At 43.1% G+C, this 13,958-nt stretch overlaps 1 protein-coding gene across 1 annotated transcript; it reads left to right on the top strand.

Annotated features, from left to right (window-relative positions):
- The first annotated feature begins 1,116 nt into the window (after positions 1-1,116).
- Positions 1,117-13,522, top strand: LOC132320031 (E3 ubiquitin-protein ligase RBBP6-like). Its single transcript, XM_059832129.1, has 6 exons — positions 1,117-1,282; positions 4,912-5,011; positions 7,663-7,699; positions 10,740-10,784; positions 13,018-13,106; positions 13,516-13,522. Exons 1-6 carry the CDS (start codon positions 1,117-1,119, stop codon positions 13,520-13,522), a joined length of 444 nt encoding a protein of 147 aa, XP_059688112.1.
- Positions 13,523-13,958: the final 436 nt, after the last annotated feature.

Genomic DNA, 13,958 nt, shown 5'->3' with positions numbered 1-13,958 from the left:
AGGATTTCTGTAAGGGCTTCTGCAGCATCTCCCTTCCACACTCACTGGATGTGGAATATAGTAAGGTTTTGGAAGAATCTGTGGGGGAATACCAATAGCCTTTAGGCATAGGAACAGATCTATGGAACAGATCCAGCAACAAACCCTTCTTGGCGGAAGGGCGGTATGCTTCCTTTCTTCAGGGAAAATTCGTAACGTAGATGCCCATCCTTGTACCACTGAGAATTCAGTGGGACTGATGCCCAGGAGAGTTGATTTCTGGTAAAGCATGTGCTTTTAGTGCATATGCAACAGTCGGGCTTATTTGCCTCTGCTGCTGTAGTTTGGACTGTGGCTATGGCCGAATGATGGAAAGAATACGTATACTCCATATTCCACCGCTAGGGCTGTGGCAGCAGCAGCTGTGATGACTGAGCAAAGCCCGCTGCATCTCCCCCAGGCTGTCTTGCCCTGGCTGGCTGCTGAGAGGAGGGGACAGCGGGTGGTGACAGCCTGGGGGGTGACAGGAGGGAGACCAGGCGGTGACAGGCCTGGGGGGTTACAGGACACCAGGCGGTGACAGGCCGGGGGACAGCAGGGACACCAGCGGGCTGGGGCAGTGACAGGCCCGGGGCTGACAGGCGGTGACCCCGACCGGTGATAGCTCTCCCCTCGGGGTGCTTGGCGTTAGGAAGAAGATGGCGGGGCCGCCTCGGTCACCTTAGGTGGGCCTTTAGTCATAATGCGCTGGGTCGCATGAGGAGGGGGGTGTGGGTGGGCGCGGTGTGCCATTGTGCATGCGCAGTGATGTGCTAGCCACGCCCCGTGCAGTTGTCGGCCGGGAAACCCCTCTGCGGAATGTTGAGGCAGGGGCTCCGGCGTCGCCATAGCGAGCGGTCAGGCCTGGAAGCGCTGTGTGCGAGGGAGGGAGCGGAGGACAAGCCGGGGGCTGCAGGGTCCTCTCCCTGTTGTCTGCCTGGGCTGCGAGGAGGAGCTCAAGCTCAGCCTGTGTTGCTTGCTCCGACCCCCTCGGTGGGCCCTTCCCCGAGCCGCCGTGGGCCCTAACGGGCGCAGAGGTCGCAACGCCATCTGCCGTGGTAGACGCCGTCGCGGAGCGGGCACCGCCTGGCCCTGACCATGTCTTGTGTCCACTACAAGTTCTTCTCCAAGTTGAGCTATGACACAGTCACCTTTGGCGGCTTCCACATCTCCCTGTGCGACCTCAAGCGCCGGATCATGGGCCGTGAAAAGCTGAAGGCGGCCAACTGCGACCTGCAGATCACCAACGCCCAGACCGAAGAAGGTGCGTGGAGGCAGCGGGCGTGGGGCCTTGGGGACCGTGCGGCTGGCATCGTCGCAGATGGCCCCACGGCGGCTGTGGCCTGCGGGACCCACACTTTGTGGCTCGTCCCCACGTAGCGTGTCTCAGCCTGGGACCCATCCCGCCGGCGTGCAGGGGGACCAGGAGGGCAAGCGGCACCGGGGTTTAAGTGGGCCGGGAAGCCATAATGCGATTCGGCCACGATCGGTAGCTGTGACTTGTGTTGGGGGCCTCACAGAGCTGTTCTTTCATAGTTGCTGTTCTTTCGTAGTTGCTGTTCTGACAACAACCTTCAGATCTGTGTTTTAGAGGCGGAGCTAGGCGGCAAAGAATGTGTGCTTGATGTGCGACATGTAGTGCTTACAAACGTTTTGGTTTCCTGGAATTCTTCTAGGTAGAATGATAAGGAAATGTGGGAGGATAACTTGTAATAACAAACTTGCCAGATTTCTTTGAAATCTGGTGGAGGAAGCTGAAAGTGATAGAAATGGAACAGATGGCTAATTGGAAGACAAAAAGTGGGTTTGGTGACTTAATTTTGTCTTCGACTTGTTTTACTCCACTACATTGGAAAACTGGTTTTGTGGCTGTTACAGAAACTGCTCCCTGCCACGTTTTGGATCAAGAGTGAATCTGTGAGTTATAAGCTATACAGAGCCTTTAAAGCCTTGAGGACACTTGCCCATGAGTGTTCTCTGTATCTAAATTATGCTTTGGAATTTCTTGTTAATATACCTTCTTTTCTACGCCAAAGACATTGCCATTCAGATGCTACTGAGCATCATTTTCATCATCCCTTTCTACCCGTGTCTTTTTCTCCTGCTACTACGTGTTAACCACATCAGGGCAGTACTGAAGTTTTATGGCAGAACATTTATGGTCAATATACATAAGAAATGTTCTTAGAGAAGGCATATATTCTTTTAAATCTAGTAAATGGTGCTTGATTCTCGGAGGTGATAATGGTTTTGTATTACTTAGTATGACATTTCAGTTTGGTAGTCTGCCATCTTGGTGAGTTTGAATGGGATTAAATACCTTGGGTTGTGACTTTTCGGAAACAAAAAGACTTGTCAAGTGTTTTCATTCCTTAAACATGAAATTTCTTGTCTTTTTCCTCTGGTTCTGTGACACTCTTACAACCGTCTTTTCTTTAAAATGTGTACAGGTGGTTTTTTCCTCTTCCTGTGTGATGTATTAAAGCTTAAACAGGATAATATGTATGCTGTGGGGACCGTAACTTCAGCCCTACCCTTTAGAGTGGTTGGACCGAAAGCTCGCTGTGTATCTACAGACATTAAAACTATTTTCAGGAGAATGGTTGCGAAGAGACTTCACAGCACAATGTTAGGGGTCTTAGGGATGCCATTGGATTGCATGACATGCGTAGGTAGTGATATGTTTCAGAAGTCTTGAATTTCTCTAGTAGCATTGAATACAATTGTCAAGAGCTTTTGAACAGTGTTTAATTGGCTTGAAGGGCTTTGCTGCAGAGGGTCTCTGAATTTTGTCTTCAGATGCTGATGTCCTTTCAGCTTCACAAATGCTAGCGGGCTGAATGGCCAACTGGCTGACGTCACTCCTGTAATAGCTGGGTCTGTGTCAAACAGAGCCTTAAAACCAGAATGGTGGATGGTAATAAACTGTGATGGAGACCAATTATTATCACCAGAAGGAGAAATGTTTCGAAATAGGCCAAACATGTGGATTCTGTTATAGCAGAAACTGTTACCAAGTCATATAGCATTCTGTTATAAAGTTTTAGAACAAAAACTTATGCTCGTAAGTATGTTCCCCCCCAAAGTGTTACTCTATATCCATAATACCAGTTTTACAAAGTCTGTTGCTTTGTTTTCATACGTAATCCGAATCCACTGAAGGAAAAGTATCTGCCTCACTAGGTTCTGTTAAATGTGGTGTTGCCTAAAGGTGAAGTTAAAGCAGGAGTATCTTCCCTGCTTTAAAGAGCATCCCTCTTGTTTGACAGTGACAAGATCCTCCTCTAGGCAGGTTGTGTTGCCCTTTGGCCGTTGTAAAATGAGTATAAAATCTTAACACTGCGTATATGAGTGACACTGATGCTTATTGAAGCTTTCCTAAGGGTGTTTTCCATGTGAAAAGGCAAAAATCCCCCAGTGGTTTTCAGAGCAAAGCTAGAGAATACATTTCAGTGCCATGTATATGTATGCCCAATTTCTGGTTTCTCTGCGTGACCGTGAATTTCAGTTTTTGTTAAGCAGATGTAGATGCTTAAACTCACCTTCAGAAGATAAAGGGAAACACTAGACCCGGATATTCTGCCTAAATGGGATGTTTGGCATTCTTGCACGTGGACATAAAGTATTGGGGTTTTATAACGTTGCCTGTGCAGGAGTCCTGACTAAAGGCTGAAATGATCATGGAAAGAACAAAGTGAACCTTGAGTGAAGGTGGCCTACTTGTTCAGATTTTGCCGAGCACTCTAAGCTTTTACAGTTCCCTAATTGTTACTTTTCATCATGGCAATCTAGTAATAGAAGCAATGCTAATATAAGCTAAAAGGAAACAGGATTTTAAATACCAGTGGAAAAAACTGATGTGATGGACTCTCTTTAAGATGCTGGGGAGGCAAAATGGATGGTTGGGACCTATTTTAAAAGGTGCGGGGGGGTGTGGGGGGGTGTCCTCTTCCATGCTTACTGCAGAGGCAAGTTCTATAAAGGCAGAATTCCCTTCAAAAAGCCTATACTCAAGAATGATGCATTTAAACTTGCCTCCTTTTAATTTGATCTGGATTTCTTGACCTGTCTTTTACAATAGATGTTCTCACATTATAGTGGAAGAACTGCAAACTCCAGAACTCAGGTTTCTTGAGTACTCTTGCCTGCCCTGTAACATTCTGACTCCAAACACTTGGAGAATGTGCTATTCTGCTTTTCTGCTATTCTGCTTATCAGGCAAAATTAAAACCCAAACAAAACAAACATGAGACTCTGGACTGGTCTTAATCTGGTGATTTGTGGTCTGGACCAGAAGGAATACTCCGTATGACTCCGTTCAGCAGGTAGAAACAGCTGCTTTCTGCTTCCAGAACTGCAGCTGGCGTGATCTACCATTGTTTGTCTGGGCGTCAGTGCTGTTTCCATTGAAATGCAAAGCACTGAGCAGCTGAGAAGTGTGGTTGTTGATGGATTAAGCCCCAAGAAATAGGCAGCCATGGCAGGCTCTCTTCTGTGTTCTGTCAGTCTGGAGCACTAGCAGCACAGGTGAAGCGTTTTCAGTTAAGAGCTATGAAAGCGACGGCGCAGAGTTTTCGTGCTTTAGCTAAGTGCCTGGTTTGCTGCAGGGCAAGCTAGGCAGGCTTTAGAATCTGGTTTATGCAGGTGAGACTTTGCTGTGGTTTGTTTTTCTCCAGAGGTCTATTGGTTTTGTAGCCTAACGGAAGCCCAAGCAACCTAAGCTAGATGAGGAAAGAACCTCGTGCATTAGCAGACTCTCCTTTAGTGACCTTTGAGACCATTTTGCTGTTGGCATTCAAACTATTTTAAAAAATGAGGGAGATTTTGCTGCTTGTGTTTGAGTCTCAAACCTGAATTTATGTTGGTTTATGTCTGTCTTTATGTTGTTTTCAGAATACACAGATGATCATGCCCTGATTCCTAAGAACTCATCGGTAATTGTTAGAAGAATCCCTGTGGGAGGAGTTAAAGCTACCAGCAAAACCTTTGTTCTGTAAGTATCCATAAAGCATTGTATTCTTTGTTAGGGGTTTCAGTGTGTTGACTTTTTTTACAGATACTAGTTTACAGAGGCATTCCGCTTGTATCTTTCTTGTTAAAGCTGCTGTTAAGTTTTGTTGTCAGGGGGTAGATTTTAGCGCATCTGTCCCAAAGTAGACTTACATTTGTTGGCCTGCTGGGGCACGGGGTTCGAACTCCAACAATGGTAACTTGTAAGATGATTCTGTGGGGTTTGTTCCTGGGGTTGACTGTTCTGAGATCCAAGTTGTAGATCCTGTTCCCTCTAGGTGGAGAGATTCCTTATTATATGTGTTTGCTTTTATTGCTTTTATAGTAAAGAGAGATACGCACTGTAGTGTAAACTTGTAATTTGTTCCCGTCTCAGAAGAGTCTGATTCTGAGTGTTTAACTATTTCTTGCATTTGGGGGAGGGGGGCGGGATATGGCAGGTATTCTTACGCCCCAAATCTGGGGGTTCTGCATACTAGCTATAGAGGAAAGACCAAGGGTTGCCAGCTGGCCAGCCAGGCAAACAAGAATTTCCGTTCACAAGTGATTCCTATTCGTTTCCTAAAGACAGTGCCTGTTTCAGGCAAGAGAAGAACAACAATATCCTAAAGTGTATTGCCTTTTGTGCGAGCACGATGAAGGAACAGTTAATCCTTTCCAAACTTGAAACTCAGTAAGCAGTTCCGCACGTTCCTAAATGTTACTGGTTGTCTTTCTTTGTCTGTTTTTACCCTAAGCTGGTATCTGTGCTCCAGGTTTTAATTCTGTGTTCCTAAGATTTACGGAGGACAGAGAATCGGGTGTACTGATTAAAATTACAGCTCTTCAAATGCATGTCATGTATGTATTCATACAGTCCCGTTCTGTATCAGCTACATTAGCATTGTTTGAATGGCCATGTTTTCCAGCCGCCTTAAAGGTACGCCTCTCCACCACAATCAGTAGCTATTATTAGCTTGTGGTTTTGCCATGTCTTTCTAACGTTGGTTCTCATAAATCAAGTAGACTGATGAGTTACAGTGTGTCTTGAAGAAACACTGCAGCAGCGTGCTGGTGCCCATGAAGCATTTGCAAGCAAAAACCCCTGATTTTATGTGGCTCTGCATGTAAACTTTGGGCATATTACTGCAGTAGCTGCTGCAGTGCTTTCAGGCACTGCCTAGTAATTCGGGACGCCACAGCGTTGTGCTTATAAACGTGGCCTTGTTTGGGGGGGGTTAATCGAAATACGGATGCTTAGTGCTGTCTTGTCAGTGCATCCTCCCTTACTGGTTGGATGTCACCCTCTCCTGCTATTGTAACGCTGCCCTAAAACGAGAGGATAGGTGCTGCTAGCCTCAAAGATCAAAGAAGTAGCTGGATGTGGGGGTAAGGAAGGAATGGCACTGCTGTTCTAACGTTGAAAATTAACCAGGCAGATTAGCTTTCTATTCCTTCAGCTGGAAACATTGCAGAAACAACTGGTAGAGTGGTTAACGTTTGGGAATGATGAATGTGTGCTGTAATGGTGGCGAGGCCTTCAAAATGCGTTACTCGCCTTGGAGTATGTTCTTCAGGGTCAGTGGATGAAGAAACCCTTGTGTGGCAATCTAAAGTATCTCCTCGAACTTGCTCATCTTCAGGAGGTACATGGCTCTAACTGCGAGCCCGGTGGTGGTCTAGCAGTGGCAGGAAGCATGAGCCTTTCTATTTGGACATCAGTTCCACAGCAGCCTTTGAATTGCCTCTGCTCATGGGACACTTTGGATGATGTGTGAATGGTTTGTTAACGATATCAGTGGTTGCATGTCTGATTCCTGATGAGCAGCATGCAGATACAGATCAAGGAGTATGTGGAAGCTCAGCAAGGTTTCAAATGTAATAAGTATTTCCTAAGATATTGTAGCATTTTCAAGATTTTCTTAAAGCAAATTCTGGCAATTAAGACCTTTTTTTTTTTTTTGTCACAGGGCTCCTAAAGCACACAAAACCCTAGGAACTGCTTTCAGGTGACATTTCTACTACTATTTTTAGTCAATGTAGCATATGTAACCCATGTAGTATTTTGGCACTTTCATGGCTAAGTACGGTAGATATCTGAACACAGTGCTTGGGCTGCCACAAAGAAACACTGTTCTGAAGACTGTGCTGCTGACACTGTTGTTATTTCTTTGTCAGATGACTGATTTTTTTCTCTTAAGTAAACTAGCGCTTCAAAGGGTCTCGACTACCGCTGTTCTTTCTTAGAAACTAAAGTACTCTCTCTGGTAGCTATTTGTAAGACTAGGGCGGGATATAGGGATTGGCTAAAGTTACCTTCATTATCTTGAGGGTTGAGCATTTAAGAACACAAAACTTAACGCAGCAGAGACAAAATGTCTGAAGACTTCCTCTTGCACTGTTGTGTTCTCGATCTCTAAGTCTTCGAGTGATTTCAGACAAAGTAGACGTGGGATTTGGGGGGTGGGGGGGTGGTGTTTAATGCATTGAATGTTATCAAAAGAGAGAGACGAGTTTATGTATAGGAAGAAATTTCCCCATTCACTAGCCTATCAGAACAGAATGTTTTGATGTTCAGGTTTTATAACGTGTTTTCACTGCTTGATGTTGGGTACAAGTGCTTTAAGTTCTCATCTCCTTGATTTCTTCTTCTAGAAGTCGAACTGAGCCAGTGAGTGGAACACCAAAAGCAGTATGTAAAAACACCATCTCAGACTTTTTTCTCCACACTGCACTTAATTCTCAACAATGTAGCCTTGTATTAATTTTCCAAACATTAACTTAATATATTTTCCAGTAAACCATAGTATATGTTGTGAATACCATGTATTGGATTCAGCATAGTAATAACTGAGTCATGCCATCGTTTGCACAGTTCTAATGTGAATCTTGGTCTTTGTGCCTAGTAATGCATTGTGTTTCACATTGAATATGCCAGAATATTTCCTGAATGACTGTGTACTGTGCAGGTAACGTAGGATAATTTTTAGATCGTGTAGGCTCAAGGTTTGCACAGTTGAACATGGTGCCTCGTGTGCTCCCTGGCATGTCTGTGTTACCTTTCTAAGTAGCATCTTACCATAAGCTAACATAGATGTCTCAAAAAAAAAAAAAAAAAAAAACCACCAAAAAACCACAGAAAAAGGAAGACTCCTGGAGTGGGAGGGAAGACTTAGTGTTTGTTAGAACTAATTAAAGTAAATGAAAGACCAGGCAAAAACATTCCCTTCTTGTTTGCTCTGACTGTACCTGACATGGGTTGTGGGTAGCCACAGGGAGGGTGGAAGCCTTGCATCTCTCTTTACAAGTCCTCTCTCTCTCTCTCACTGTCAAAGCACGGCAGCCTCAGGTGCTTCTAGGCTTGGAGGCACAATGAGCTTTATTCTTAAAGCTAGCTCAGGTCTTGGTCTGAAGGGTGGGGGGTTTGTTTTGTTTGGTTGGTTTTTTAATACACGTATTTCTGTAGGTATTTCAAAGCAGAACCTGGATCTTACTGTGGTGGGAATAAATCACTGGAAAGCTTGCCAATTACTGTTGAACAGTAAGGCAGCAAAATGAAGTTTAGTTAAGGTATTTTTAAAAAGGCTGCACAAAAGCTGATACTTTAACTCTTCCTTCATTGTCTTGCTGTTTTGTTAGCTGTTGTTGTTGTACACTTCCAAATTTGTGCTGCTGGCCTACTGTTACTACAGCCAAGGCAAGAAAGGGGATCCTTTTTGGTTTAGCATTACTATGTCAGTAGCTGCAAGGATCTCTAGTTGGTATTTGTCCTTAGAGGCTGCAGAAATGCAGAGAGTCGTGCCCATCGTTTTAGCGCTGTTGAGCACAACTGGGATCCTTCCTGGCTGAATTTTTAGTTTAGCCAAGCTGTCGGGTTTTAGGAAACCACTGTAATTTAAATGTAGCACCCCAGCAGTGAAATTAGCCTTTTTGTCCTCTGTTCTGTCCCCTTTCCCACTTGCTTTGTGTTAGTTTCTGTTTAGTCTTCTGTTTGAAATGGGAGTTAATACATTGACTGTCGAGTCTGGGGTTTTGGGTTTAGTTTTTGGTGTTTGGGGTTTTTTCCCCCCCAGTTCTTCTGCAGTATTACCTTAGGGCTGTATACACGTTTCATGGAGATGTTGTTTCTACTTGACTGACTGGAGGGACTGGCAGGAAATACTCCAGTAGACATTTAAAGGGAAAAAAAAAAGACACAAGAATGTCGGCTGATTGGAAGGTGGCCGTTGGGCAAACGTACTAAATAGTACATTAATTATCTATTTGCTGCTTTTGATAGCTGTTTAGTAGAAAGGAGTGCTATCACCTCCGTTAAGAAATGAGACTGTTGCCTGCAGGCCATATAATAACCGCTTCCTAAAAACCAGAAGAACTAATTAATAGTTTATTAACTGCTCTGTTTCAGTTACTGGTCAATATTAGACTGTTTAATGCTAGACTCCAGTCGAGAGCTTTCCTCATTTCTTGTTTGCTGCTGAAAAAGCACCACGTGACAGTGGTTGTGCCTGCCAGGAGAGAACATAGGCCTGTTTTCCCACAAGTAAAGAAGAGTGGCGTGCGGAGCTCTTCAGTTTACATGGTGAAATTTTTTCCATGTTTTTGAACAACTTCAGACATCGTAAGCAGTGATTCCCGTGTCTTTCTGATAATGTTTTACTAGTGTAAGCTGAAGTGCTGTTGGTGGCAGAATGTAATTCAATATGCTGGAAAAGGAACAAGAGAAGAGTTACCCTTTTCACTTGTGGCAAAACTGCCCTTTGGTATTAGTTCTCACTAGACACTGCAGTCCATTACTACCCCGTGGCCTGAGGACTTCATTCCTGCAAGCTGTTCCAGTAGGCAGCAGGGAGGGAGGAGTGTGGCTGCAATGGAGAAAAAAATTAGAGGATTGTACTCTGAGTCCATGTTTTCATCATCCTTAGAAATTGCTTTTGGACTGGTAGCAAGGAGAATAATATTAAATTCTTACAGTTCCATAACCAATTTGGAGAGTATGGCCTGTGGTCTAATAAAATACAAGAAATCAGTTTTTATAGGCTACTCTGTCATGGTAAACACCTTTATTTCAATACTTTGAGCAGTTTCTTTTTTTTCTAGACAAAGTGGTGGGTTACTGCTATGGCTGATGTTTTGGGTTGGCATTTTTATTGGGGTTTTGTGGGGTATGGTGAGTTTGGCGTTTCTAAACTTACTGACAGGAGGGGCAGAGTTCGTGTTTCAGGGCTGATCTGCCTGTGCTTCATTTTCACCGGCAACTAGACTGTGTTCATAAAAAGCATAACCATGTGCATTTCTAAATGAGGAGACGTTCACTGATTAATTTACAAACTACCCTGAAAATAAGTTTCCTGTAGTGATGCTTCCTTCTCAAATAAACTTAAATTTTTTTTCAAATCCTTTTTTTTGCTGAAAATTGGCAGCTTCCTTAGCCCTTTGACTTCTCAGCAGTTGTAAGCATTTGACAAGGGTCCCTCTCTGAGATACTCTGGAGCAGTAAGTTGATCTCCAGCAGGTTTGGTTATTGTTGTTTCTCCTCATTAACCACATAGGCACTCTTAAGCTGTCATAGGTTTGGACTTTGTTTGGAACAAATACAAATTACACTAGGTTGGAAATGCCTCTTTCCGTGACACTCAGAGGATATAGTGCAGACTTTCAGGCTACAGTAGAGGTTAACTATTGCTATGTTTTGATTGTAGAACTTGAACGTGTGTTTAATTTTTTCTGAACAGATTGATGACTCTTCCGCACCGATTCCTCTGGCCCAGCTTATTAAGGTATCTCGAGAGTCTTGTCAAATACTTTAAAAAAAAAAGGGTTTGCTTCGTCTTTTTAAATCTTATACTGTGATCTGTAGCTGGATAACTGTTGTAATGTGAGCAAAGCTTGAATGTAGTTTTTAAGAATTTAAAGTATTTCTTTTAACTTTAAAGTGTGTGTGTATTTTGATACTATCCTGTGAAGAGTAGTCGCCAGTTTGGGAAGATAGAAGGGGAGTACCTTAGCAGCCTCAACGTAATGTTGCAGTATTACTCGTCTTCAAGACACAAAGAAGCAGCACTTCAGAAGCTGTTTACCATTTTTCATGCCTTTCGTTAATTTTGCACTGGAAACTCACCCAATTTTCACAGAAGAGTTTAGTTGGCTCTGAGTTACGGACATTTCAGGGGGTTTGCAGCAGCCAAATTAGAGGCGTTTCCGGAACGTGGACAATTGCATGGCTATTTTTCAATTTCTAGTCATTATAGTTATAGATCCATTCTTTGAATGCTGCACGATTTCATAAATCAGAGTAGCTAGAGAGTGGACAACACAATAGACTTACTTTGAACGCAGGCTGTGTCAATTGTGTAAATATACCTAACTGTTTATAGGACTAGACCAAGGGGTACGTGTGGCATATTAGCAGATGTGACCTTCTGAAACTGTTGTAATGCCATGTTTTGCCATGGAACTGCCTGCATTTTTTGCTCAACAATGTGTAACTTTCTCTGGGAAAGCACTAGTGGTGGCACTTTGTGAAAAGGCACAGTGCTAGCCAATGAAATGACTAGTCTTTAAAGTTACAAAGATGAGAGAAGGCAGGGCCTAATGCAGAGGAGCTAGTTCTTTGTTCTGAAAAGAAAGGCTGGAGTTCATTTCCGAGAAGGAGAAAGCTCTTCCCACTGCTACCTTCTTCCATCTCTCACTGCAGAAATTAAGTTGGGTCCATTTGGCAAAAAAAACCAACAAACCAAACACAAACAAGAAAATTCCTTGGGAAGGTAGCCAGCAAAAGAAATTGGTCTCCATTAGTGCTGTCCCTAAACGTGTCCTTGTTTCCGTAAACTCCTGTGAAGTTTTACTCTAAAATGTGGAAAACTGTCCAAGTGGTGTACACATGTAAGCTTTCGAGAAAATTTAAGTATATCAGAAAAATGCAGGGACATAGCATAAAGCAGCTCCAGACTGTTACTTCCTCTAACCTCTTTTGTGCAGACTGGCTTAGCATGGAGGCAATGTGTTGTAAAAACTTTTCTTTTTGACTCTTACTATGTATTAAATGCCATCTTTGACTTTTGCTCTATTCCTGGGAACGTTTTGTGGGGTTTGGATGTGTTTTGTAAACCGTTTGGGTTCACACAAACTAGTCAAGTATCTGTAAAGTTTTTATAAACGTTAATGGAAGCGCGTTCAGAGATGTCGATCTGGTCAATGTTACTGTCTGTATGAAACACCCATTTAATAAAATGTTGAAAGTAGTTGGTTGCTTTTGTGAATGCATGCATAGAAGAAGAAAAACATGAGTGGTTGGTCGGAATGATAGGTGCTTGAAAGTCCACATCATTTACAGTCACTCCCTTAGAGCCTGCTTGTACCTGGACTAGTGTGTGATAAAAACATTTGAACAAATACTACTTAAAAACAATCAGCTGCCATCAATAATTGGAAGATCTAGTTCTGCATAAGGTTTGGATTACAATTTGTACGTTAAAAGGACACAGTCAGCTGGAAAAAACTGCAGGTTCTGCTTACTGTAGTTTAATCATTTAACATAGAGAAGTTAGAGAAGAATCTTTTGTCTTGCTGAGGGGTTATAAAAAGTTTGATTCCTTCTAAGGCTTCTGTGTCTGAAGCTGGCTTTCAGCAAGGAGAAACAACCTCTCCGGCTCTTCAGTTGTGTGTCCTTTTAATGCTGCAAAATGTAACTAGTGATATTTGCGTACATCTTTCTCAATTAAATGTACAGTGGACATCTTCTCCTTCAAATAGTCTGGAGCTTAAAAATCAGTTTAAAGGCAGTGGATAGTCTAATTTTTTCTACACATAGCTTCAGTCCACTTGGAAGAAAATGGGATCGATTAGACAGGTCTTTAGGTAAGGTCCAAACAGAGCCTAAGCAGCTGTTTTCATGCGACCTCAGCGAGCGTTGTGCTGCTCTTTACAGGACTGGGTGAGTGGTGCTGTCTTTGGCTGTGTGGGCTTAAATGTGGTTCTAATGTGTGCATCCAATAATTACCTCTTAAACAGACCACCAATCTGGCTGAAGCCAATGCTTCCGAAGAAGACAAAATAAAAGCTATGATGATGCAGTCTTGCTGTGGATATGAACCAACCAGGTAAGTGCTGATAATGTCAAATCTGTTCTTTGAAGCTGATGGGAAAATGGTAGAGATGTTTGTTTTAACACAAGAGACACATGCATATCTTCTTCTTTTTCTCCCCAAAAACGTTTAGTTACATGAAGAAACCCTTGGGTCCACCTCCACCGTCATATACTTGCTTTCGTTGTGGAAACCCTGGCCACTATATAAAGGACTGCCCGACAAATGGGGTAAGATTGTGGGGGACTTCTGGTCTTAGTTTTGTTTTTTTTTTTACCTTGGCAGTTAGGTAACAAATACATGAACACGCATATGAAGAGTTGTTTCTCTTGGGGTGAAATGCACTTTATATGGCAATGTTGCAAAGCCCTTCAAAATTCAAGGGAGACCTGGAATTACAAATGTGAAATTTTCTTTTTTCTAGGTCATAGACATTAAATATGTCCATAGATCTTTCTCTGTGAACTTTCATGCATATTTTTATGTATTTCAATATTACAGGGAATTTTTGTGGTTTTAACTGTGGTTTTAATGACAGTTCATCATTTTCTGTATTTTGTATAAAACCAAGATGTTTCTGTTGACCCCATCTATTGAATATTTGCGTGTGTTAACTGCATGAGTCTCTGGTTGAGCTGAGGGATATTTCACCCTGAAGGAACCTGAAGTTAAGCCAAAGAATGTCGACTGAGTTCAAAACACTGCTCCAGCCTTTGGAACATGCTGACGATACTCCTTTAGGAAAATCAGTATTTCAGCTGAGCAACCCTTACGCTAGGCAAAAGGAGAGGATGAAAGGCTTTGCTGCGTAAAATAATCACTGAAATGTCATTTTAAGTGCGGGTCATCAGATGAGATATGTCTGCA

Source organism: Gavia stellata, chromosome 33 (assembly GCF_030936135.1).
Source record: "Gavia stellata isolate bGavSte3 chromosome 33, bGavSte3.hap2, whole genome shotgun sequence".
Taxonomy (NCBI): domain Eukaryota; kingdom Metazoa; phylum Chordata; class Aves; order Gaviiformes; family Gaviidae; genus Gavia; species Gavia stellata.
Note: the sequence above shows the minus strand (reverse complement) of the source record. Positions and strands in the feature narration are given on the sequence as shown.

Bases quoted from the DNA above. Each gene is read 5' to 3' on its own strand.
- LOC132320031 (XM_059832129.1), top strand. From the start codon at position 1,117: ATGTCTTGTGTCCACTACAAGTTCTTCTCCAAGTTGAGCTATGACACA. The intron at 5,012-7,662 runs GTAAGTATCCAT...TTCTTCTTCTAG, and splicing joins ACCAGCAAAACCTTTGTTCT to AAGTCGAACTGAGCCAGTGA. The intron at 7,700-10,739 runs GTATGTAAAAAC...TTTTCTGAACAG, and splicing joins TGAGTGGAACACCAAAAGCA to ATTGATGACTCTTCCGCACC.